The 27,589-nt window shown below is 48.2% G+C and overlaps 1 protein-coding gene across 3 annotated transcripts in view; it reads left to right on the plus strand.

The window, feature by feature from the left end:
• The window catches only part of ZBTB7B (zinc finger and BTB domain containing 7B), a 158,086-nt gene extending 132,767 nt beyond the window's left edge, over nt 1-25,319 (plus strand). For all 3 annotated transcript variants that reach the window (XM_086947372.1, XM_086947373.1, XM_086947374.1), the window contains exon 4: nt 22,115-25,319. In XM_086947372.1, the coding sequence (XP_086803498.1) occupies nt 22,115-22,565 (451 nt within the window). In that variant the 3' untranslated portion in view covers nt 22,566-25,319. The remainder of the gene's footprint in view (nt 1-22,114) is intronic.
• The last annotated feature ends 2,270 nt before the right edge of the window (nt 25,320-27,589 follow it).

Genomic DNA, 27,589 nt, shown 5'->3' on the forward strand with positions numbered 1-27,589 from the left:
TTTTGTAATAACATTATACAAGTGAAATATACTAAAAAGTCCATCATAATTGCATGTAAAACAGAAGAAACTACCATAGAAACCTCATAATAAACAGAGTAAAATTAATCAGAAGCTGGTTATACCCAGGATCAAATCTAACATACAGAGCCATGGACCCTCATAAGGAAACTTTGATACAAAAACACAAACTTTGAGTTTCTAAAAGTTGCTGGCATAAAAAGGCAGGTCCAGCCTGAAGAAAATCCAGAGAGCTAAAAAGTTGGTTTAAATATTTGTGCCTGACAGATTTATAAAAAGGACAAATATAAAACAAAATGCAAAGTATCACATTTGGATAACAGATCACACCTGCAAGTGGGTTGGTGAGATTTCTTAAACCAAAAACCCTCAAATCGGCTGATGAAACCGGCTCAACTTGAAATACGTCAACAGATAATGCTTGCGGGCAGGCCTGTCAAGGAGAAGATAGGGCTCTATCCCAGGAACTGTTTTGACCATCGTATCTTCTACATGAAGGCTTGACCACAGCTGAGGCTTCTCTCTCAGCAGCTATTCAATTGGAAAAAGTCTTTTACCCAAGCAACATCACGTTTGATGATTCACTGTGGATTGGCAAATAACTCTGGCCTCCCAAGAATTTTAAAATTCTCTATGACATAGACCAACCCGGGAATATTGGCCATGTTATCCAATTGCGTGCAATCATATATGACTGATCTGTTGGAATTCTTCTTTAAGCCGTACTGCACACCACAACAAGAGAAGTCGCAACTGGATATAATCAATAATGTATCTCATCCCTAACTCCTCATGCAATATCTCAGTGGGGATACACAGGAGCCCCCTGAAAAATGTATTCTCTGCCACCCCTAAATTCAGGCATCCCCAAATCTCACAACCACAAGTGGAGAGGGGAATGCACTTTGCTTTATAGATGTCAAGTATAGTTCTCATAGGCTTTTGACCCAGTCGCATAGAAAAGTCATTAACTTCGGCGCATGCCCTCCTAAGGTTACCAATGTTCTCCTTTAGTAGGGGATGCCAACTGAGCTTGTGCTCAACTACATTTCCTAGATAAGTAGTATTCTGTCTGAACCAGCCAGGGTATTAGCAAGAAAGATGGTTTATAAGTGTCCATGTGAACTGTGTAAAGGCTCTCCCATATCAGTGCCCTGCTATGGCACACAGGTGTTGCTACATGATGGGAATTCTGGTATCAAAGTACCCTTCTAAACCATTAAGGTGCTGTTACATAGGAGAACCGTGCAATCAAAATGCCTTTCTAACCCTTGTAAAGGTTTTGCGCGACAGAGCTTCCATTATTGGAGTGCTAGAGACACCATGCAAGGATTCTAAAGTAACCGACCTTATAGAATCAGTACTTCACGACATGAGAATCCGTATCCCCAGTAACCAATGCATGGGTTCTAATAACTTGTCAGAACCTTTTATTATCACAGTTTCTTCCCATTACCCATGCACCTGTTCCCACATGAAGACCATTCCCACACTGCCCCCTGAACTATGCAAGTATTGATATTACACAGAAACCCCACCATTCTGGTACCCCGTAAATCTTGCACAGGATGTTGCTTAACAGAATCGTCGGGTCCCATAAACCATGCAAGGATTGGTGCAGGGCTGGACATCCTGCTTAGCAGTGCAAGTGATCAACAAACTATTCCAATAGAACCATGTCACCAGCGCCATGTTGCCTTGCACAGCAGTATTCTTGGAGCTACATGATACCACCAGGAATTGACACTGGATGCACACGAAAGGCGCCTTGGGAGCCAGTGAATGGCAGTTCCACATTTCCATGCCTCTTCAGGCTCGGGTTGTGGAGCCTCGAGATTTCCTTGATGATTAATTTCTATTTAAGTAGTTTTTTTTATTTTTCTTAAACTTTGTCATCCTGTAGGTCATGGGGCTTCATTTCAAGAGAGCTGCTGAAACCAAAATGCCTGTGTCGGGTCCCCCAAATACTGTATGGGGTGTTTGAGCCCGTTGCATAAATCGGAGTCCAGTAACCTGTGCGCGCTTATGCACTCTCAGGCCATTAGGAAGCGGCACGCAAGCCTCACCTTTGCACTTAAGAAGAGACGGGCCTTGCATTGCAGGAGCCATTTTCCCCAGTGACCTGAGTAGACGCAAACGGAAGCATCACTCTTCCTCCTCTCACTAAAACGGAAGGAAGCACAAGAGGTCCAAGGAGATCAAGGGACATGCATGTGTCTTCTGAAGCATCCTTGATTGTCTGTCCCACAACAGGCACATTTTTCTCCTGCTAGAGCCTCTCAGGAACAGATCTGGGACTTGCTAAAAGCCACCGGCTTCTGGCTCACTCCCACAGACCATGCAGGATCTTTCTGCGCTGCCCGCTCCCCAGAGGCATTCAGAACGTGTCCCTTCAAGTGCACTTGTGTTTCCTCTGGTATTAATGGTGAAAGCAGCACTTCAGCACTTGGGTCTGCACTTGTGCCTGGCGCCACCAAAGTTGGCCCAAAAGCCAATGAGTGATCTTATCCCTTTTCAGAAAAGATCATCTCGTTATTTAAAGGAGACTGGGTTCCCTCGAATCCTAAAATGTCAAAGCAAGAATCGTTAGGCTAGATGCACGACCTCTTTGAGTTTGCCTCTGCTGCGCTGCGTTTAAAAAATGTGACCATGTTGAGGAATGATGATGCAGTGCTTTACTTCCTTCTCCTCTGCAGAGTGGAACAAGCTTTTTGGCCAATTTCCAGCATGCAAGTTGTTCGGACACCTCTCTTCTGGTGGAATTCCCCAGGTACAAGGGTTCAATCTCTGCAGAACAGGCTCATTTTCAGCTGTTATTCAACATACAATGGAAACTTTAGAAATCCCCATGCACACAGAGCAACCACAGCCCCCCTTTCTAAGGAGACCATGGCATAGGAAAAAAACCACTACAAGATCTATTTTTCACTTAAATGAGGCCGCATACTCTTATCAAAGAAGCTTGGAACAAACCCCAGTTCCCCCCTGCACTGTTATGATCCACAGCCATGAAACTTAGACGGCCACTTTAGCGCCACCAGATTATTATTAGCCAGTGATTCCCAAGCACCTTGGAAGGTGGCCACTCTTGCAACCCTAGACTCCTGGGCCCAAGCTGGAATCTTCCAAATCCTTGAATCAGGATGGCATGGAGACAGCCGGACAGTCCATGCAAGCCGTGTTAGACTTAGTGGACGCGGGGCCAGCTCCCTGGCCACGGAAATCGTCATATCACAGTATGTGGATGAGGCTCTTCTAGGCCAGTCTCTCTCTTCGAAGGAAAAGGTCGCAAATTCAGAGCTTAAAAGAACAAAGCAGCAGCCAGGGCTTGAGGCTTCCTTCCGAAGGAAGTTCCTCAACAGTGGTGGAAATCATGGGGTTCAAAGCAGCAGCCAGGGCATGAGGCTTCCTGGCGAAGAAAGTTCCTCTGCAGTGACCGAAATCATGGGGTTCAAAGCAGCAGCCAGGGCCTGAGGTTTCCTTCCAAAGAAAGTTCCAAGTTCCTCAACAGTGACAGAAATCCTGGGTTTCAAAGCAGCAGCCAGGGCCTGAAGCTTTCTGGCAAAGAAAGTTCCAAGTTCCTCAACAGTGGCGGAAATCTTGGGGCTCAAAGCAGCAGCCAGGGCCTGAGGCTTCCTTCCGAAGAAAGTTCCAAGTTCCTCAACAGTGACAGAAATCATGGGTTTCGAAGCAGCAGCCAGGGCCTGAAGCTTTCTGGCAAAGAAAGTTCCAAGTTCCTCAACAGTGACAGAAATCATGGGTTTCAAAGCATCAGCCAGGGCCTGAAGCTTTCTGGCAAAGAAAGTTCCTCAGCAGTGACCGAACTCATGGGGTTCAAAGCAGGTTTGCTACACACTCTGCCTTCCCTCACTTCCCACACTCTTCCTTCCGCCTGCACCTACTTTAACTACTGTTTCCGCTGTAGTTCAGTTAGTACCTCGATAACTAACGATGGTGGCGCTGTGGCTTAACCACTAGAGCTATCGCTTTGGAACTAGGGAGCCAGGGTCGTGTCCCTGGCGTCGGTTTAAACATAATGGGATTCTGGGGGAATTCCTTTGCCTAAAAATAGAGAAAAAAGATTCTGTAGTAGGGGATCTCTGTGTATAGTCATAATCTAGTGAATAGTCCCGCCCATGTGCGTGGACCCCGGAGCAATCAAAAATAATCTCTTACAGTGTCAAAAAATGCAGAAATGCATAGACACTTAAGAGAGAATTTAAAGACAGATAATGCAGCCTAAAAAGGCTACACTGTCCAGTACTTCAACTAAAAATTCCACCATAAAATCCACAAAAACAGCAAAGCCTGTACAGATTTCCCTTGCTTCACCAGCAAGATCCCTCAGGAATGATAGAGAGAAGAACCTGGACAGACAAGCCCCAAAGGCTGCCATTATGTGGCTTAAACAGGATACTGTGCCTTTAAGGACACCTTCCAGAAGCTTCTCCCAGTATCGCAGAATGCATAGCAGGTCCAACTTACTTCCAGTTCTTTTTTCCGGCTCCTGCAAGCAGGACCCTGGAGCATTGAGCTCTCCCTTTTTAAGGGTTTTTGTTGGTGTTTTTTGCACTAATTTCGATTTTGTGTACTTTGGTGTCTTCTTCTTGGTCTTTTGCACACTTTAGTTGTCTATAATGCCTGCATTATTTGACAAATGTCCGAGGTGCTCCAGGAAGAAGGCCAAGTCAGACCCCCATGAGGTCTGTATCCTCTGCCTTCCTTCTTCCCACATACCAGAGGAGTGTGAGATCTGCCGTGGGTTCACTGGCAGGACCCTGAGGGACAGGATGAAAATCAGACTTCAGGGACTCGAGGAGAGAAGGATGAAGGCACAAGGTGGGTCTGGTGGGGCTTCTTCTGCCCATGCTGAGGCCTCTGGGGGGCTCCCCAGGGGCAGGAAGTCCAGCAAACGTCATCTGTCTCCGTCTGGGTCGGTGGCTCCTACCACGACGTCGAGAGGAATGACTGCTATCTGTTCCCCTTCTCCCCAGGGCTCTGGGTCGAGACGACGTCGACCGTCGAGGGATGTGGACGGGCCGCCGTCGAAGTCTCCAGTGGCTGCTTCATCGTCGTCGGTGTCGACGTCGAGTGATCGCAGTCGTGTGGCCCGGCGTCGGCGCTCGTCGTCGAGACGACGACGCCGTCGGCGAAGAGGAGGCGATCGGCGTCGAGGGGCTCCTCGGCGTCGAGGCATGGACGGTCGCCTTCGAAGCACAGAAGGTCGCCGTCGAGGCACAGAAGGTTGCCGTCGAGGCACAGAAGGTCGCCGTCGAGGCATCGACGGCGCAGGAGGTCGACGTCGAGGCATGGACGATCGACGTCGAGGCGAAGGAGACGTGCGACGTCTAGGTTGTCTCGCTCGACGTCGAGGAAGCACATCTCGACCACGAGGGGACGGCGCTCGCCGTCGGGTCGACGTTCTCCGACTCCCAAGAGGCGCGGAAGGAGCGCTGATGCCAGGAGTCGCTCTGGCAAGCGTCAGGAGGCTGTGGATGACTCTCCTAGGTCCCATCCTAGTGAGGGGGGAGTTTCACCGGGTTCAGCGCACTCTGCTGTGTTCACCCCGACTAAGTCGGTTACTCCTCCTCCTCCCCAACCAAGAGGGCCTCGTCCTCGATCCCCTACTACACCACCACTGCCACCTCTTCCACCTCCTCAGGATCCTCCGTTGGAGAAGCCTCCTCCAGTACCTCCGAGGACCTATTCGTTGCCAAGGTTCCCTACTCCTCCTACAGGGACTCCTCGGCCGGGGGCGCCACCCAGACCTAAGTCTCCTGCCCCGGTAGCTCCGGCAGGGCGACCTAAGCCCAGGAGGTCGCGATCCCGCTCCGGGCGGAGAGGGAGAGAGCGCAGTCGGCACCGTTCCTCTACGAGATCGAGGAGGCGCCACAGGAGGCGAGAGTCGCGGTCCCGCACGGATTCCTCCGGGACCAGGTCTTTCTCCCCAACGTTGTCGGACTCGCCAGGGACAAGGGTGTCCCCAGTGGACGATATCAGTACCTTTCAGGACGTACTCTTGAGGGGGGCGGCGAAGCTCGGGATCACGGTGACGGCTCCAACACCGACGACGTCCGTGATCTTTGAGACACTTCACAAGAGGCACCTGTCCCGCCCTCTTCTGCCGCTCGTGCCAGGTTTGGAGGAACCAGCAAAGGAATTGTTCCTTACGCCTGCAACTACGAAGGCCGCTCCGTCCCGCCGTCTTAAGAAGTACAGGGCTCCGGACTCTGACCCGGCGTTTCTGAGAACTGACCCGGTGCCAGAGTCCGTGATTGTGACGGCGGCCAGGAAGCAGCACTCGACCTCCCCGCCTTCTACTGTTCCTCCGGATAAGGAAAGTCGTTGGATCGACTCCAATGGGAGAAAGGCCTGTGGAACGGCCTCTACGTCCATGAAGGCCGCTAGTGACACGGCCCTGCTGGGACGTTATGATCGGGCGCTGTGGGAGTCCCTGCAACAGTTTGCGGATCTCCTTCCGAAGGATCGGAGGGAGGATTCCCTGGAAGTCCTGAAGGAGGGGATGCTGGTCTCCAATCAAGTCATCAGCGCGGCTGCTGATGCCTCGTTGCTGGCGGCCAATGGTTATTGTCATGGGATTAATCAGAGACGCCATGCCTGGCTTAGACTGACTTCCCTCAAGCCGGAGGCACAGCAGAGAGTTGCTAATCTGCCCTTCTCGGGGGAGACCCTCTTCGGGAAGCACGTGGACGATGAAATGGCCCGCATGAAGGCGGAGGCGGAGACCTTGACGGCGGTGGGCTTGGAGAAGCCCAAGGACAAGAAGAGCTACCGCCCGTTCCAGAGGAGGTTCGGGGCGCAGGGCCGAGGGCAAGGACAGGCTGCGGGTCAGCAACAGCAGCAACAGCAGCAGTACCGCCGGCCCTTCCAAAAGCGCCAGAAGGGTAGGGGAGGCCAACAACCCTCTACCGCGAACAAGGGCGCAGCAGGGTCTCGACCCTGAGCTGTTACTTCCCCCTCGTCCGTTACCCGCTCCGGTGGGGGGAAGCATTCAATCTTTTCTGGCAGAGTGGAGAAAAATTACTCAGGACAAGTGGGTGCTGAATATTGTTTGCAATGGATACAGTCTTCGGTTCATCAGCCCTCTTCCAGCGATCCCTCCGGTCAGCTCGCAGTATCAACTGCGCGAGCTCCAGGCGGAGGCCGATATCCTGTTAAGGAAAAGGGCGATAGAAGACGTACCTCTGTCTCAGAGAGGAAGAGGTCTGTACTCCCAATTCTTTCTGGTCCGCAAGAAGGACAAGAACGAGTTCAGGCCCATTCTGGATTTGCGACAGGCAAACAAGTGGATTCGCAGAGAAAAGTTCCGCATGCTGTCGTTGCATCAAATTTATCCTCGGCTGCAACGGGGAGACTGGCTGTGTGCCATAGTCCTACAGGATGCTTACTTCCATGTGCCCATTGCACACAAACACCGGAAGTTCCTGCGATTCCAAGTCGGCGCCAATCACTATCAATACACAGTGTTGCCGTTCGGACTGAAGTCTGCACCCAGAGCATTCTCGAAGTGCATGGCGGTGGTGGCCGCACACCTGCGGAAGAACAAGGTGTTTGTCTACCCGTACCTGGACGATTGGTTGATCAAGGCCTCCTCCTTCTCGGAAGCTCAAGCGCACTTCCAGAAGACGTGCGTTCTCTTGAACAAGCTGGGGTTGCACATCAACATGTCCAAGTCTGTCCCGATCCCGGTCCAATGCATTCAGTACTTGGGAGCCACCATCAATACGCTGTCAGCAAGCGTGTCTCCTTCGGAGGAGCGACGGCGATCGATCCTTCGGAAGGCTCAGGCTCTTATGACCGCTCCATCTACAACAGTGAGGACGGTGTCTTCTCTACTGGGGTCGATGGCCTCTTGTATCTTCCTCACTCCCCATGCAAGACTTCACATGAGACCTCTGCAGGAGTGCTTGGAGGACCAGTGGGACCAGAGGAAAGGATCTTGGGACGACAAGATACGACTGCCTCTGCATGCTCTTCAGTCTCTGAAGTGGTGGTGTTCAGCGGAGAATCTCCTCAGAGGGCTTCCCTTCCACAAGGACATTCCTACTCAGACGATCGTGACGGATGCTTCTCTCGACGGCTGGGGAGCGCATTCGGGAGACTTACAGATTCAAGGTGCGTGGTCTCCGATGGAGTCCACTTATCACATCAATTTCCTGGAACTCAGAGCTGTTCACTTGGCGCTGAAGGCCTTTCATCCGTCCTTCCGGACCAACTCTCTGCTTGTGCAGACGGACAATACTACCACGATGTATTACCTCAACAAGCAGGGGGGGTCGAGGTCGCGCACCCTGTCTCGGGAGGCGCAGACGATCTGGCATTGGCTTCTGGCAAGAGGATTGACGATAACGGCCACCCATCTGCCAGGTGTGCAGAATGTTCAGGCGGACGCACTGAGCAGACTGATTCAGGAAAACCACGAATGGGTCATAAACGACGACGTGCTTGGAGAAGTCTTCGAAAGGTGGGGGACTCCAGACGTAGATCTGTTCGACACCGCCGAAAACAGCAAATGCCGAGACTTCGCCTCCAGGTACTACCAGCAAGGGACGCTGGGGAATGCACTCTGGATCAACTGGTCGAACAGCTTTGTGTACGCTTTTCCACCCATTCCCCTGATTCCAGCGGTGCTGATCAAGCTGTCCCAATCCAGGGCGCGGATGATCCTGATTGCCCTGGAATGGCCCAGGCAGTGGTGGTTCACGGACCTTCTACACCGGTCTCTCCTTCCGCACATACGGCTGCCGTGCAGGCCGGACCTTCTCACGAAGTTCGGGGGGCAGATGTTGCACCCGAACCTCTCCTCTTTGAGTTTGGCGGCATGGCTCCTGAGATAGTGCAATATGGCCATTTGAATCTCCCAGACGATTGCATGGACATACTGAAGGAGGCTAAGCGACCTTCCACTAGGACTTCCTATGCTTACAAGTGGAAGAGGTTCTGTATCTGGTGCAAGTCTAAGAACTATGACCCAACGACATGCAAGGAAGACGTCATCCTTCCTTATCTTCTACATTTGGCGCGGTCTGGCCTTAACGTTCATTCCATTAAGGTTCATCTCGCTGCCTTGACTGCCTACAGGAAATGCCCTTCACAGACTTCCTTCTTCCAGATCCCTGACGTCAAAGATTTCTTGGAAGGCTTGAAGAAAGTGTTCCCTCCTGTCAGGCTTCCTTCGCCTTCATGGGATTTGAATGTGGTGCTGTCCAGATTGATGAAGGAGCCTTTTGAGCCTATTCATAAGGCTTCGTTGCAGCACCTGTCCTGGAAGGCGGCGTTCCTCGTGGCCATTACATCGGCCCACAGGGTGAGTGAAATTCAGGCGTTGTGCTGTCAAGAACCTTATACTGTATTTCATGCTGCTAAGGTTGTTATGCGTACTCACCCTAAATTTCTTCCCAAGGTTATTTCTGATTTTCATATCAACCAGACTATAACTTTGCCTACGTTTTTTCAGGATCCTTCATCTCCAGTGGAAAGGTCTTTACATTCCCTGGATGTCAGGAGGGTGTTGAAATTTTATCTGGATAAAACCAAGGATATTCTTAGGTCAGACCAATTATTTATCAATTATGGATCTGTCAGGACGGGTTTTGCTACCTCTAAACAGTCCATCTCTATGTGGATTGTGTCCTGCATACAGCTGTGTTACCAAAAAGCTAATAAGACCTTAGGGGGTAAGCCTAAGGCTCATTCCACCAGAGGTAAAGCTGCCACGACAGCTTTACTCCGTAATGTTCCGATTGCAGAGATCTGCAAGGCGGCCACTTGGAAGTCGGTTCATACCTTTGCTAAGCATTACTGCCTGGACACGGATGCCAGGGCAGACGCTCAGGTTGGGCAGGCTTCGCTGCGGAATTTATTCGCACTATAGTGGTTTCTGTTTCTCCACTGCCGCTTTGGTGTGGGGATGGGCTTGCCATTCTATTCACTAGATTATTCGCAAAAGATAGGTGGTAGTGTTCCCAAAGGGAAACGTCCGCACACACTCTGCAAAACAATCTTATTATTTCTATATTTAGTACACATCAAGTAGTCTATTTCTTATAAGAAAAGTAATAGTCAATAGGGTGCTACAGAAACTCAGGGCACCTACCACCTGAAGGTGCCGTCAGTACACACTGAAAGTGTGTCACATGAATTCAAAAAAAATTTTGAGAAACTTTTGACAGCACTCCTGTGGGCTAGTAATTCTAACAGTTAGGGCATAAGTTATAAACCCTCAGTATATCAAACTCTACTAATTATAGAGTATTCCAAAAAGAAACAAATGACAAGGTTATATTCAATAGGAATTGTCAAAACAGAAGGGTTTCAAGATATAGTCCACTTATTTTGTTTTCTTCAATCTTTATTCTTTCAATTCCATAAAACAGATATTCCCAGCAAAAATAGACATCACCAACACGTGTTTCGTCCTGCACAAGGACTTTTTCAAGGCATGAACACGACGAACTGAGATATGTATTGAGCATCACGTTTGAACAGAATAAGCCGTGATTTAGGGATGAAACTTAATATCCAAAGTATATGTGGCAGGGTGAGAGGTGGAGCAAAATGCGAGATAAGGAAAGTCTTCCAGTCTATAGCAACAGTCACGGTAGTCAAGTACGACCCAGCTCATAAGCTAGCTATATAATTATTCGATGGGTAAGTACACGTCTGTTTACATCAGGTTCATAAAGACGAACACTCGAAAGCAGGCCGGTGTTATTTGAAAAGTAGAGTTTACAACCATGATAAGTTGGTAAGCGTAAGTCAGGCTATCGCATTTCCTCACCCAAACGGTCTCCTTATCGCGACTTTATTCGCACTATAGTGGTTGTTTCTGTATCTCCACCGCCGCTTTGGTGTGGGGATGGGCTTGCCATTCTATTCACTAGATTATGACTATACACAGAAATCGCCTACTACAGAAGGAGTAGTTTCTGTCCTGTAACTCCAGTTCTGTAGTAGGGGTATCTCTGTTATAGTCATAAGCGCCCTCCCGCCTCCCCGTGGAGAATTCTTCATGTAAGTAATGCTACAGGTCTGGCGTTTTGTACGCCTTCTAAAAGAACTGAAAGTAAGTTGGACCTGCTATGCATTCTGGGATACTGGGAGAAGCTTCTGGAAGGTTTCCTTAAAGGCACATGGGCTGGACTATTCACTAGATTATGACAATAACAGAGATACCCCTACTACAGAACTGGAGTTACAGGACAGAAACTACTCCATATGACTTTATGCAACGTGACCTCGTGCTATGTAAGTGCTCTATTGCCCCTGGACCGAGTCTGCACTATATAAAACTGCAAGACCTAAATAAAATTGCGTCAACAAATGTGTTTTTGCAGGCTTTTATTTATGGCACATCTTTTATGACAAAAGTGAATACTTTGGTAGAGGCTGTATGTACATTTTAGGTCTAATCCAATGTTGCCATCTAGTGGTTATATTGCACTACTGCATCTTACATTTAACTCACTGCATTAATTCCTTCTGTGAAGTATGGTGGGAAGGGGAGGGGCGGTGGGGGGGGGGGGGGGGGGGGGGGTGTTGCAGTTCTTCAAAAGTGAACAGTTTTTTCTACAGGCTTCTCAGCGAGTGCTGCTTGTGTTTCCACCATGACCTGCAGTTTTGAATTCAGGCTTTTCTATATAACTGATGCTTCACGAACAAGTTACTTAGTAACACCTAATATGGTAGAGACTATCTAGCCGCAAATTCTTTACCTTCGAATTATCCGACTGGATCCGCAAATGTTTTCTGAGCAATACCCCTGCACACCAATAGCCGAATGACCCCACCTACCGGTGTGCAGGGGTACTGCTTACGAAAGATTTCCGGATCCAGTCTGACGCCTGGTGATATTTCTAAGTTTAGGAATCTGTGGCTAGAAGTCTGTATCAGATTTACTTTTTTAACCAGGCCCTGGAACTCAAGTCCTGAGCTTGTAGTCAACACTGCGGACGCTTGTTGCACGCAAAGCCAAGGAGAGCTAAGTGTAAGGAGATTGGCACCTCTAGTCAGTCCTCGTGTTTTACACGTTGAGAAAATGTCTCTGGCTTTAAGGATGAAACTTCCCTTGTGCAGACTAGTTCCCTAAATGGGACTGTGCCTCATTTTTACTGCTGCAGCACTCGCGGTGGCCAGGCAGCCCCTGAGGGCAGGCTTTCCCAGGTCCCCGCAACAGTTTCACTACTCTTAACAGAGGTCTAAAAGGTCACTAGTAGGTCGTCTCTAGTAATCCCGATAGCCACATCTCGTGTCCATCAGGCTCCGTTCTAAATCTGATTCCTCCAGCCCACCAAACTTAGTTCAGGGAGGGGCCCAGCGTCCACAACCAACCAGCCTGCCCCCCAGGAGATTAGCAACGATAGGAAGCTTTTAAAGGATTGTCCTGATAATCAGGAAGAATAAAGGTAATATTATAGCCATGTCTGACCCGGGCCAAGGCAAGCATGCAGTGTTTTGCTGTGATGCTTCACCTGTCTGACATGTCTTCTTTCACTGTGAGGCTACGCTTTGTTCATTACTTGTCGCAGGTTTTCTTGCACAGGTTTTGTTATGTTATGTTATGTTACATCTGCTTATATAGCGCGGCGGCTGCCCCAGCGAAGGGGCGTCCCGGCGCTGGACTAGACAGGAGAGAGCACAACATACAGACAGGCTATCAGGTCAACTTAGAAACCTCTATTCCTCTATTGTAAAGTCTGTTCTATGCAGCTCAGTGTATAGGGTTTGGTTTCATGCTGTAGACCAATCCCCTTCATGTGATTACCCCAATTCGGGTGGCTACCACTTGCTTTACAAGGGTGGGTGAAAACAGGCTTTTTCTGCAGTTCCACCAGTATAATGTTTTCCTCTGTAGTAACCTGGCAGCCCTTGCTAAACCTGGCTTTTATTACTTCTCTTGCAGGCCACTTTTCCTTGTTAGGTCCCAGTTCTTCCATTGCGAAAGTTTGACCTCGCTCACGAGGTGCCAGATGAGCTTTGAGAGAACTATGGTAGCCCTTTGTTGCTCTCGGAGTGAAATGCACCAGTGGTGCTGTTCTTGTACATTTTATTTCCTTATGGGCTCTGCATTGCATTGTCTTGTGGTATGGTTTGGCTGTCTTCTCCAGGGTCTTTGCTGGAGATCTGAAAGGCTTCCATATGAGCATGTTTACTAAGCATCGCTGCTTTGTGGACTTTCCTGCCATGGCGGTGTTTGATACAGAAGGCATTTCTAAGTCACTGTATCACTTCCAGGTTACTTCTACGTCACTGCCAGGTCATTTTCTCCTAGGTTCACATCCATCCCTTTGCTTTGACACTGCATCGGAGGCGAGTACTTGCATTCTTCTTAGGATGAGCACTATGTTGCATTTAAATGTAGAATTGCAAACATTTCACAGCCTACCACGTCTGGGTTTTGGTTGCCCTCAAGAGTCATGAATTGGGTATAAAATGAGGTAATAAATGTTGAGGATAATGGTGGACCTAATCTTGTACGGTGATGTGAGGAGGGTACTGTACGTGCCACTACTCATGACAAGGGGTGGCGTGAAATGCGAACTGTGGATATCTGTTTAAAATGACTGGAAAGTGAATTATTGTTTCCAGCTGGGGAGTAGTGTTTAGTGTCCCCTTATGAGCGACCCTACACTAAAACAAAAACGTGTTGATGCAGAAATCTCTCAACAGATTACTCAAATAAGACATGTCTAACAATCCACTACAGGGGAAAGGCATATCCACAAGTTCAGAGAACAAGGAAGGGAGTTCGCAGTTTGGCTGCTTAATAGCTCCAGGCTCGACCCTCACAGCGAGCTTTCACAAAACCGCATCGCCTTGGATTGTGGTGTTGGGCAGTATCTATGAAATGTATCGAAATGTATCCTGGCGATAAGAGACCCCTTTTTTGTACCGCTTGATGGAACAGACACCGGGATTGGAACAGAATTCTGTTTTTTAAGCGGAAGCCTGGTGGGCGCAAGCCTATATGTTAAAACATGAGACTGTCTTTAAAGGTAAAAAAAGAATCGAAGAGCCATATTATAACTTCGTTGAAGCAATCAAATACAGGCAGTAGTCCTATTAAGGCCGGCACCACTTATATGTACCTAAAAAGGGAAGATGTGTTTCAACAGTTTGTGATGGAACAAACAAATGGATACCATTTGATTCATTTGTTGAGATAGTGATAGGTTTTCATTCAGGAAGACCCCAAGAGTCAATGCTACTATACTCTGTGTAGGTATGAGGCCGAGCTCAATCGGCCACCAAATATCAGACCAACTAGTCATACTTTGACCAAAAACAAGTACCTCCATCTTGTTAAGCTTCAGTACGATATTAATCATTCAGATTGCAGTAGCTGTTCTGACGGACTATACCAACTAGTACTGTAAATAACAGTGCCCTGACTGCTGATATTGTTGATGGGGGGCAAAAACACTCATGCCAACAAACAGCCCATTCTGGACTTTCTATGAGCCACTGCGGCACCCTTGACTGTTCCCTTCCTGCTATGACTAGTAACTCAATATCACGTTAGTGATTGTCTGTTCCTATCAAAGACGTAATGCCATACCACGTCACTCTGCATGTTATCGCTTAGGCACTATCGATCACGTCAGTCAGCATGTGCCATACTCTTACAGGCCATCATTACAGCCAACCATAGTGGCTGGCCGTTGATTATCACTCCTCCTCCAGTTTTTGTTGCCCAATCCAAGATCTCAACAAATGGTGTCTATCGGTCCCCCTTCACTGGCCACTACCGCACTGCAACTAATAACGATGTCACTGCCTGAACGCCAAATAATTCTGTATCCTTTTTAGTCGACAGTCTTCAATCAATCAATCAGTCATGGCTTTGTAGAACGCGACTTGTGAGAAGTTGGCCTGATATGTAGTGTTTCCAATTCTGGAACCACTTGGTATCAGTCCAAACAAACCCCAAAGATGTCAGGTTGTAAGTCAACCTTGTAGACAAGCTATCCTAGTGGTAGCATGGACTAAGCAGCCTTAAAGGCTTAACTTAAGAGGTCGTGTTAAGCGAGCTGTTTTACCACATACAATCCTGTAATCAAATGAAAGGACACCACACAAGTATATATTATAAAAATATATGTATTTATTTCTAAATTACTCCCCAGTACTCTTTATGAGGAAAGGGGCACAAGCGTTAAATCAAAAGCACAGTAAAACATATAAAGTTGCACAGTTATGGATGAGGGCGGGTGGCCACTCAGACCATATATTAAAAAAGTGGTATAAGGAACACTTATCGAACAATGGTTAGGCCTAGGGCCTAGAATTTCGCTGGGAGCAGTCAGGACTAGCAATGATGAAGTCGGGAGTAGCCCACAGGAGACGGGTGCAGCACGGAAAGTGCGGCGCGCACCAATGCAAAGTCAATGGTGCGTAAAAGTTGGATAAAGTGAATTAAATGATACTTCCTCTGAACCTAGGAACACAAAACTTTAGACACAGACCCTAGAGGTGTGTACCAGTGTAAGGACACCGGCGTTGCAAAGTTACCTCACCCACAGGCCGTGGGTGCACAGGGTCGAAGTGGCGTCGGGTTCTGTCACGCAGGTTCTTGGTGCTTGAAGCTGAAGATGCTGCAGGCGCTGTGAAGGAGAAGTGTCCGGTGGATCCAAGGGTGGATCTGAAGTGGTGAAGACCTGAAAGCAGAGGGGACAATGTTCAAAGTCACTGACCAGTGACCACCGTGGAACCAGATTGGAACCAGGCAAAGTCGGGTGCAAACAGGTGATCAGGGGTTGCTTCTCTCTGCAGCTGCGTGGACACGAAGAGGTCAAGGACGTCCAGGAGTCGTTCACGAGCTGTCCCTTGAAGGCTCTAGCTGATGGCCGTGTCGGCAACTCGATTGAAGCAAACAAGCCTTGGCTAATGCAAGCCACGGGGAAAGTGAAAAAGGCTTATTACTCGGACCAGCAAGGTCAGAGCGGGTACTCCTTTCTACAGGAGCGAGGGCAGGTCTGGAGCAACCAGACCCACAGTGTAAATTGTAGGTTTCGTTGCCAAGATGGCCGCTGACCACGTGACAAGCGGCCGGGATGGCGAGTCGAGTGGCACAAAACAAAAGGGCCCCACGCAGATCGTGGAGATGCTGGAGGGCTGATCTTTGGTGCAAATGCTGCTCGGTTATGGGGCTTCTCAAACCTCAAAGCACAGAGTCGAGGGTGCCTCGGGTGCTGCGCAGTCAGCGTCTCGGGGGTCTTTCAAGATGGCCGCTCCCACGTCTCTCGGTGCCTCCACGGGTCCCTTCTTTGCAGGGACTGTGGATCGGGCTGGGAGAAGTTTGGGAAGCTGTGTCTTGTTAGGCTCTGCACTCGGGCTCCGGCGGGAGGCGGCGGCAAAGCAGACGTCGAGGTGCTGGGTGGTGCCTGTGTTCACAGGGTGGCCCCTCCTAGGCCACAAGGGAGATGCTCTTCAGTCTTCTATCATCAGAATGTCGAAGTCCAGTCGTCTTCTTAGTTTAAAGTTGATTTCAGGATGATCTGAGTTGCATTGGCACTGCTCCCCCTCTTATTCCAATCTGAGGGGTGGATCTCCTGCTAGGTCCCTCCCCTATGGGTGGGACCAGGAAGGGGGGTGGTTACACCCCCTTTCCTTTGTCCAGGTCTCACTGGAGCTGGGGCTGGGCTGCCCCAGAACCGGTTTGACCGGATTATGCAAGGGGAAGCCTTGTGCTCCCCAGGCACTGTCTGGTTTCATTCAAACCTCCCTGCTACAATCCACTATCTCCTGTCTGGGGTGGTGTCACACCTCCCTGTGACAGGAAATCCTTTGTCCAGGCCTCCTCTGCTGAGTTTCGGTCAGCAGCAGGAGGTCAGACATGTGTCTGTGGCAGAAGCATCCATTTTGTGGATCTGAGGCTCTTTTAAAAATCAACCGCGTTTTAGCAAAAGTAACATGTCGTCCCCTCTAGAGGGGTGGAATGCTACCCCCGTCGCCAGGACTGGCGAGGGGGTAGTATTCCAAATCGTATGACACCTTACACGACATGTTTTGATAAAGCCAAACCAAAGTTGACATATAACCGCGAGGATTATAATGCACTTAATAGTATATGGTTTGGCATTATCCCGGAACAGCTAAGGGAATTGGTCCCGACAGCTGCAGACAGGCTCAGCTCATGCTAGAGCACCATCTCACATTAAACCACGCACTCTGCCTTCAGGATTGTTAAGGCCTGCCATAGGAGTGGCTCACAGGTTTATATGTGTCCAGATAGGTGTAGATATAGGCATACTATATCTAAGCAAGGGGTGATTACACCACCTTGCCCCAGCTGAGTGATCAGCCAGTTGTGTCAATTTTAGATAGCCAGCCAGGGGTGGCAAAAGATATGCTGCAGCCCCTGGTAGGCCTTGGATGCACCTATGCCCTGGGCACCTATAGTGCTCTGTACAGGGGCTGATAAGGTGACCCAAGCCAATCTAGTTATGCACCTAGGGTACATGGAATCCATTTTACAGAGAGAGCAGATAGCCTGGGGCCCTGATTAGCAGGGAACCAGGCCAACTAAGTCGAAAACCAGCTAAACACAAGGCAAAAAATCTGGGGTAACCATAGTCAGGTAGCCACCTTCCTACATAACCCCCCCCCAAACGAAAGGAGATAAGGCTATCCTTGGCCAGGTAAGCCTTTATTGCCTGAGTGGCCATATAAGGAAGTACCTGCACTAGCATGGGTACCCCCTGTCTCATGGTCCACTAAGCAGTCCCTCACCCTAGGGGTATTAGAGGGTCTCCACCATAGGGAATCACTACCTTGGGTGTGTTTATGCAAAGTTAAAGGCTGGTTTGGATATGGAGTACTGAAGTGAGGCTCCACTATTTTTGGGCTCAACTTCCTCCAATTATCTTCCACCATGTGTGCCTTTCTTTCTTCAACTGAGTTGCACTGAGCTCTCAGGGTCAACCTCTGGCTACCTAAAGCTGGAGGCTGGGTCCCTCTGTTTGGCTTGCTGGAGGGACAGTTCAGGTTTGGGCCCTTTGGGTCCCAGGTTTGGCTGTGCCCAACAGAATCCATCTGTGGGAGGTCCCTAACTGTTTTTAAGGGGGCTCCCTCAGGAGTTTTTAAAGTTTTCACCTTACTAGGCCTACTAGTTTTGGTGCCCCTAATCTGTTGATGGGGGTGCTTTATTTGACAGGGGGCCCTCTGGGTCTCACTGTCCTTCTTGTCCTCTTCTTCATCTTCTGGAAGATTCTCATTCTCAGGGGAGTGTATCCCTTCACCTGAATCTAAGGGAGCCTGACTCACCTTATCTAAGTCATCCTTTTCTAGGATAGCTATTAGGGAAGGAATGGTAGGGCCTCTGCCCCTTTTTAGCCCCCTGGCTGTGCACAAGGCACTCAGGTCTTTGTGGCTAAGGTTGTCATATCTGGATGTTGTCCCTATAGGATCAACTATTACAGGAGCAGAGCCTGAGGCTCTACCTGTATCAGACATGACTGCTAGTGAGGTGTAAGTGATGCACTTACCTACACTAAGTGGTTTCCTACTGTACCTTGCTAGTGAGTTGTAGTCAGGGTGTGCTAATCCCTTTAATCTACAACTACTAAGTTCAGTAGAACTTAATATGCTAAGCTTTTGATTTATATGTACCTAGAGGTACTTGATGTGATCTTTCAATTTGATAAAGATTGCAATGGTAAAACAAACAGCAAGCTCAAATCCGCACCGCTGCACACCAATGTGAGAAGTTGGCCTGATATGTAGTGTTTCCAATTCTGGAACCACTTGGTATCAGTCCAAACAAACCCCAAAGATGTCAGGTTGTAAGTCAACCTTGTAGACAAGCTATCCTAGTGGTAGCATGGACTAAGCAGCCTTAAAGGCTTAACTTAAGAGGTCGTGTTAAGCGAGCTGTTTTACCACATACAATCCTGTAATCAAATGAAAGGACACCACACAAGTATATATTATAAAAATATATGTATTTATTTCTAAATTACTCCCCAGTACTCTTTATGAGGAAAGGGGCACAAGCGTTAAATCAAAAGCACAGTAAAACATATAAAGTTGCACAGTTATGGATGAGGGCGGGTGGCCACTCAGACCATATATTAAAAAAGTGGTATAAGGAACACTTATCGAACAATGGTTAGGCCTAGGGCCTAGAGATTCGCTGGGAGCAGTCAGGACTAGCAATGATGAAGTCGGGAGTAGCCCACAGGAGACGGGTGCAGCACGGAAAGTGCGGCGCGCTCCAATGCAAAGTCAATGGTGCGTAAAAGTTGGATAAAGTGAATTAAATGATACTTCCGCTGAACCTAGGAACACAAAACTTTAGACACAGACCCTAGAGGTGTGTACCAGTGTAAGGACACCGGCGTTGCAAAGTTACCTCACCCACAGGCCGTGGGTGCACAGGGTCGAAGTGGCGTCGGGTTCTGTCACGCAGGTTCTTGGTGCTTGAAGCTGAAGATGCTGCAGGCGCTGTGAAGGAGAAGTGTCCGGTGGATCCAAGGGTGGATCTGAAGTGGTGAAGACCTGAAAGCAGAGGGGACAATGTTCAAAGTCACTGACCAGTGACCACCGTGGAACCAGATTGGAACCAGGCAAAGTCGGGTGCAAACAGGTGATCAGGGGTTGCTTCTCTCTGCAGCTGCGTGGACACGAAGAGGTCAAGGACGTCCAGGAGTCGTTCACGAGCTGTCCCTTGAAGGCTCTAGCTGATGGCCGTGTCGGCAACTCGATTGAAGCAAACAAGCCTTGGCTAATGCAAGCCACGGGGAAAGTGAAAAAGGCTTATTACTCGGACCAGCAAGGTCAGAGCGGGTACTCCTTTCTACAGGAGCGAGGGCAGGTCTGGAGCAACCAGACCCACAGTGTAAATTGTAGGTTTCGTTGCCAAGATGGCCGCTGACCACGTGACAAGCGGCCGGGATGGCGAGTCGAGTGGCACAAAACAAAAGGGCCCCACGCAGATCGTGGAGATGCTGGAGGGCTGATCTTTGGTGCAAATGCTGCTCGGTTATGGGGCTTCTCAAACCTCAAAGCACAGAGTCGAGGGTGCCTCGGGTGCTGCGCAGTCAGCGTCTCGGGGGTCTTTCAAGATGGCCGCTCCCACGTCTCTCGGTGCCTCCACGGGTCCCTTCTTTGCAGGGACTGTGGATCGGGCTGGGAGAAGTTTGGGAAGCTGTGTCTTGTTAGGCTCTGCACTCGGGCTCCGGCGGGAGGCGGCGGCAAAGCAGACGTCGAGGTGCTGGGTGGTGCCTGTGTTCACAGGGTGGCCCCTCCTAGGCCACAAGGGAGATGCTCTTCAGTCTTCTATCATCAGAATGTCGAAGTCCAGTCGTCTTCTTAGTTTAAAGTTGATTTCAGGATGATCTGAGTTGCATTGGCACTGCTCCCCCTCTTATTCCAATCTGAGGGGTGGATCTCCTGCTAGGTCCCTCCCCTATGGGTGGGACCAGGAAGGGGGGTGGTTACACCCCCTTTCCTTTGTCCAGGTCTCACTGGAGCTGGGGCTGGGCTGCCCCAGAACCGGTTTGACCGGATTATGCAAGGGGAAGCCTTGTGCTCCCCAGGCACTGTCTGGTTTCATTCAAACCTCCCTGCTACAATCCACTATCTCCTGTCTGGGGTGGTGTCACACCTCCCTGTGACAGGAAATCCTTTGTCCAGGCCTCCTCTGCTGAGTTTCGGTCAGCAGCAGGAGGTCAGACATGTGTCTGTGGCAGAAGCATCCATTTTGTGGATCTGAGGCTCTTTTAAAAATCAACCGCGTTTTAGCAAAAGTAACATGTCGTCCCCTCTAGAGGGGTGGAATGCTACCCCCGTCGCCAGGACTGGCGAGGGGGTAGTATTCCAAATCGTATGACACCTTACACGACATGTTTTGATAAAGCCAAACCAAAGTTGACATATAACCGCGAGGATTATAATGCACTTAATAGTATATGGTTTGGCATTATCCCGGAACAGCTAAGGGAATTGGTCCCGACAGCTGCAGACAGGCTCAGCTCATGCTAGAGCACCATCTCACATTAAACCACGCACTCTGCCTTCAGGATTGTTAAGGCCTGCCATAGGAGTGGCTCACAGGTTTATATGTGTCCAGATAGGTGTAGATATAGGCATACTATATCTAAGCAAGGGGTGATTACACCACCTTGCCCCAGCTGAGTGATCAGCCAGTTGTGTCAATTTTAGATAGCCAGCCAGGGGTGGCAAAAGATATGCTGCAGCCCCTGGTAGGCCTTGGATGCACCTATGCCCTGGGCACCTATAGTGCTCTGTACAGGGGCTGATAAGGTGACCCAAGCCAATCTAGTTATGCACCTAGGGTACATGGAATCCATTTTACAGAGAGAGCAGATAGCCTGGGGCCCTGATTAGCAGGGAACCAGGCCAACTAAGTCGAAAACCAGCTAAACACAAGGCAAAAAATCTGGGGTAACCATAGTCAGGTAGCCACCTTCCTACACGACTACTCACCCGTAAGGGTCTCAAGGCACTGTGGGGGGAGTGGAGAGGTCTGCTCTTCAGTCGAAGAGTCAGGTCTTGAGGTCCTTCCTGAATTGAGGCAGAGATGGTGATTGCATGAGATGCTGAGGAAGGGAGTTCCAGGTTCTTGCAGTCGGGTAGGAGAAGGATCTTCTTCCAGCGGTGGTCCTGCGGATCTGTGGGATGGTGCTTTTCTGCACCCTCTTACCAGGATGTTTTGAGTTCGACACTGGACGATTACCCAGGCTTTGAGGCTCCAGCGCACTGGCAATGTTAGCTAAGATTCCCTCCATAACTACATAGCGCTTAGACACTTTGAGATAACTAGGACTGCCACTTAATGATAAATGTAAGTAAACCAAAAACCTTTTTAATAGAAGTCTACTTCTTCAGTTAGGTTGTCTTATTCCCAGGTAAGTTGTCTGATTTCATATCGTTGCCTAACTCTGAGTTTGAAAGTGAGAGCAGGGTAGGGTTGAGTATATCTTGATAGTTTGGTTCAGTATTGAATTTTTTTTCCTAATGATGGTGTCTACTTGCCCTACATTGTCTTCTAACAATCAGGTTTCTCATTTAGTGCTATTGTTTTGACCATTTTCTCTCACTCTTGTTCCAGGAACGACAAGCTGAAGATCCACATGCGCAAACACACAGGCGAGCGGCCCTACTGCTGCGGGCACTGCAGTGCCCGCTTCCTGCACAGCTATGACTTGAAGAACCACATGCATCTGCACACAGGTGACCGGCCATTCGAATGCTCACTGTGTCACAAGGCTTTCGCCAAAGAAGACCACCTGCAGCGCCACTTGAAGGGGCAGAACTGTCTGGAAGTACGCACTCGCCGGCGGCGTAAGGAGGAGCCGCCTGAAGGGAGACGCCAGCTAACTGAGGGCCTGGACTTGTCCAACGGTCGCATGGAGGACTTCAGGATGTCCATGATCCGCTACTGGGGGCTCCCACGGCCTGATTCTTCAGAGGGAAGCCCAGAAGGCCCAGTTGCAGCTGAACCTCCAGAGTCCATTCTTGCAAGGGCAGAGAAAGCTGGAATGGTGGGCACTGCTCCATAACCTGCACACCCCTGGGTTTCCACTCCAACTGGCACCACCTCCAGATAGTGTCTTCGAGTATCAGGCATAACACGTGGGCCTGTGTTTGTTCCAAAGCCATATGAGTTTGAACTGCACTATTCATTTAGAACTGGCCCAGGGAGCCAGCACAACTTTCCCCAAAGGAGATGGTGAGCTTGGTTGGTGGAGGGGGGCCCATACCTGGCCAGGACATGCCAGGCACACATATCACTTGTTTTTGCTTCTGGACTGATTTTGTTCAAGATGTTGGTGCTCAGCCGGTCTGCATTACCGACCAAAGGCTATCATGTCTGACTTTGACAGCGGCACACACCGGCTCCAGATCCTTGTGGACTGTTCCAGGCAAGAGGATAGTAAAACTCTATTCACCTTCTCGCCTTAATGTTCTGTCTAGTTAGTAGCCTTATGGGGAAGTAGTGGGCCAGTGCCTTCTAGGTTTTAGCGTCAGAAAGGGAGAGGGGGGTAGTGTAGGTGGTAAGAGGGACTAAAATTTGTGCTCCTGGTAAATAGGATTTACTCTATGGACAAATCACTCCTAATCGGGTATGGCACATGGGTGAGAGGATACAGAAAAGCGTGCAGGGGGTGGGTGTTTGAGGCCAACGTACTGTGAAGCCTCTCAATTTAGAGTGGGTACAGCAGAATTCCCGTGCAGTTCTCAAAGAATTGCCAGGATAACTGGATCTTGTAAATTATCTGTTGAAAGCGTCTTATCAAAATCTAAAACATATTTTTATTGAATATTAAAAATGAATAATATATTCCCTACATGTATAAAGATGACTACATACGTATATTTATATATATATGCAGAAGTTTATATATATATAGTATGTAAATGTTGGCAACGAGAAGAGCAGCAATAATGCATTTTTAGACTTGCCTTCGGTGATGCGGGTGTATACGAGGCGCTAGCACTTGGCACAGACTCCTACTCATGCCAATGTGAGAGCCCACACTGTCTTTCCTGCTCTAGTTGGACTCCAGGTCGAAAGGGAGTCTTCCTCTACAACATCCCTCTTGGAATAAAAAGCTGTGATCATCTGGGAGTCCTTGAATGTGCTTACTCAGTCAGAGAAGGGGGTTCCCCTCTCAGGAATGGGAAGGAAGAGGCATATCTTGCTTAGGGTAGGTGTAGCCTAAGAGGGTATGGTGAATTCACCGGGCACTGATTTATGCCCAAGCGTCTACATTAAGAAAGGCAGTTAATGCAGAGAACATGAACTCCACAAAAACTGGGTAACAATGCTCTACATAGATGGGGCAGAAGCCTTGCCCCCCCCCCCCCCCCCCCCACATGCAATCATTGTAGCTCCTCGCCTTCTCTATGGCAGTGTGTGCTTTCCCTTCTTTGTTTTCATCTCTTATCTCCTGAGTCCACATGTATTTATTTGGCTTCCCCATTTACCTCAGCTGACCTCGTAACAGTACTCCCTACTGTATTGAATGTATTATATCGCATGACAGAAATATTGCATCCACTACGTCGACCTAACCGCTACATTGCCCAGTAATCAAAGTGTGTGTAGATGGAGAGGAAAGATTAGTAATTGTATACTTTTCTTAGCAGTGTAGAAGATGTGATATTTTTATGGGTTGACCTTATCGACTCTGATATGGAATCTTGAGACAGTCATGAAATGCCCAGCACTAGGTAGCTCTGGAAGCGCTATGGCTGACCCGGGTCCTTTAAGCAGCAGTGTCTCTCTTTTAGGATTGCTGTGGCTGGACATGACATCCTCTCTAAAGCACACTCAGCTAAAAGGACATAGCCATTGCACTGCCTTTTTATAGGGTGGTTCACCTGAGAAGTGTCTGACCACCTTAACAGTATCGGTGTTGCAGAAGCAAGGCGGACATGTGGCTTAGTCTGTCCCAGACAACCAGACAGTCAAAGAAAGGTGAGACTTCCAAGTGGCAGACTCTAACCTAGCCATGCTGACCTCTCACATGCTGGCACCTGAGTTAGTCCCACTCTTCCAGGTATCTCATCAACACTGACCTCTTTTGAGCCCCATATTGGGCAGGTGAACACCTTGCTCCGTTTCATCAACGACGCAGTGTTTCTAGTCTTGGGCTTTCATGGGTGACCGTAATGCAATCTGAGCGTTGTCTTTTTTTGTTGCTTCGGTTGATCTGAGGAGAGTAATGCATCTGATAGCAGTGATTTGTAGGTGAAAAACCTAGGACTGCACTTTGTCTCTGCGCTGATATATAGTAAGCTGGTTACCCAATTTGGGATTAAATAATTCCCCTTTCTTTCCTACACTTGCACATGCCTTCCAGAAGCGCTTATTAGGAGTATCTACCATTCCACGAGTGAGGCAGGGGATCTCAAGTTGTCATTTTTCTTGATTAGTTCATCGGTGCTGGTAAGTGTCTTCGAGGTTTCTTGTGGAGAAATTTGGGAGGTTCCTGTAGTCTCTATCCCCCACGCTGATCAAAAGCCTCCCTTCTTTGCAGACAAGGTGCCTCCCATGCAGTGAAACCCCCTGCTTTATCACAAGTGTACTTTTATGGTTCTTTGTCTGCACTGCAATGTTGAGTCACGGAGGGGACCCCTTTGAACCGGAGACTCAAACAGGACACATTGTTTATTTTGAGATGAATCTGTGCCACTGCTGGGCTACTTGTCAACTCCAATGAAACTATTCTGTGTAAAATTATTGGGTGAAGACTTCACCTTCAAATTTCCCTTGCGATGCAGTAATAAACACAATAATTTATACTGTACACTCGTCCTCCATTGATTATCTCCTTCGGAGAGTTACCTATGGTGACTGTTAATAGATATTGGCACTATTGTGACTTGTGTGGTGAATATATCAGTCTATCTCGCTTTTTTAAGAACTTTGAATTTCACCTGTGCTTAAGTATTTACTTAGACTATACATCACATTTAACACTGAACCGTCGCTAGTCAATTTCAAAGTGGATTTAGTCGCAACCCAAAAATTACTTTAATCAAACTTTGCATCACATTTCATTACCATCCTCGCCCAACTAAGTAGACGCAGTCCAATTAATTTAATGTCCCACCCAGCGTGGAGACACAAAAAAGCGTAGTCACTAGGAAGCCTAGACTAATTACAGATGCATTATAAGCGATTGTCTTCTAGCTTACCGCGAAAGGGAGCAGAGAAAAGTGTGATGTATCATTTGCACACACCTAACCACATATCCACCAGATCGAGTAAATATGTATCATTTGCATACACCTGAAAACATATCCATACTCCTAGAGGAATAATGTATCATTTGCACACACCTCACATATCCACGTAGATCGAGGAAGAATGTATCATTTGCACACACCTAACCTATCCACGTAGATCTAGGAAGAATGTATTGTTTGCACACACCTAACATATCCACGTAGATCGAGGAAGAATGTATCATTTGCACACACCTAACCACATATCCACCAGATCGATTAAATATGTATCATTTGCATACACCTGAAAACATATCCATACTCATAGAGGAATAATGTATCATTTGCACACACCTAACAGATCCACGTAGATCGAGGAAGAATGTATCATTTGCACACACCTAACCTATCCACGTAGATCTAGGAAGAATGTATCGTTTGCACACACCTAACATATCCACGTAGATCGAGGAAGAATGTATCATTTGCACACACCTAACCACATATCCACCAGATCGATTAAATATGTATCATTTGCACACACCTGACAACATATTCACGCTCATAGAGGAAGAATGTATCATTTTCACACACCTAACATATCCACGTAGATCTAGGAAGAATGTATCATTTGCACACACCTAACATATCCACGTAGATCTAGGAAGAATGTATCATTTGCACACACCTAACAACATATCCACGTAGATCTAGGAAGAATGTATCATTTGCACACACCTAACAACATATCCACGCAGATCGAGGAAGAATGTATAATTTGCACACACCTAACATATCCACGCAGATTGAGGAAGAATGTATCATTTGCACACACCTAACAACATATCCACGCAGATCGAGGAAGAATGTATCATTTGCACACACCTAACATATCCACGCAGATCGAGGAAGAATGTATAATTTACACACACCTAACATATCCACGTAGATCGAGGAAGAATGTATCATTTGCACACACCTAAGATATCCACGTAGGTCTAGGAAGAATGTATAATTTGCACACACCTGACAACATATCCATGCAGATCTAGTAAGAATGTATTGTTTGCACACACCTAAGATATCCACCTAGATCTAGGAAGAATGTATAATTTGCACACACCTAAGATATCCACGTAGATCTAGGAAGAACTTATCGTTTGCACACACCTAACAACATATCAACGCAGATCAAGGAAGTATGTATCATTTGCACACACCTAACATATCCATGTAGATCTAGGGAGAATGTATCATTTCCACACACCCAACATATCCACGTAGATCTAGGAAGAATATATAATTTGCACACACCCAACATATCCACGCAGATCGAGGAAGAATGTATCATTTGCACACACCTAACAACATATCCACGCAGATCTAGGAAGAATGTATAATTTGCACACACCTAACACATCCACGCAGATCGAGGAAGAATGTATTGTTTGGACACACCTAACCTATCCACGAAAATCTAGGAAGAATGTATAATTTGCACACACGTAACAACATATCCTTTGGACTCCAGACTGGTGGCCCCTCCAATTGGGCTCCGCACCAACACCTTCTATCTCAGTAAAAAGCCTGGGAATCCAACTGGATGTCAAACTAGACATGATGGAAAATGTGAAAAACATTGCAGGATCATGCTATTACAATCTACGCCTATTACTCAGAATTATTCCCTATCTACACCGTAGAACTGTAGTACAGGCAATGATAGGGAGCAGGCTGGATTATGGTAATGCCCTACTGGCAGAGGTAGGAATCACCACCCTATCAAAGCTGCAAGTAATACAGAACACCGCGGCCAGAATGGTCCTGAATTGCCCCCCTGGAACCCCTA

The sequence above is a fragment of the Lissotriton vulgaris genome, chromosome 12 (assembly GCF_964263255.1).
Source record: "Lissotriton vulgaris chromosome 12, aLisVul1.2, whole genome shotgun sequence".
In the NCBI taxonomy this organism is placed as follows: domain Eukaryota; kingdom Metazoa; phylum Chordata; class Amphibia; order Caudata; family Salamandridae; genus Lissotriton; species Lissotriton vulgaris.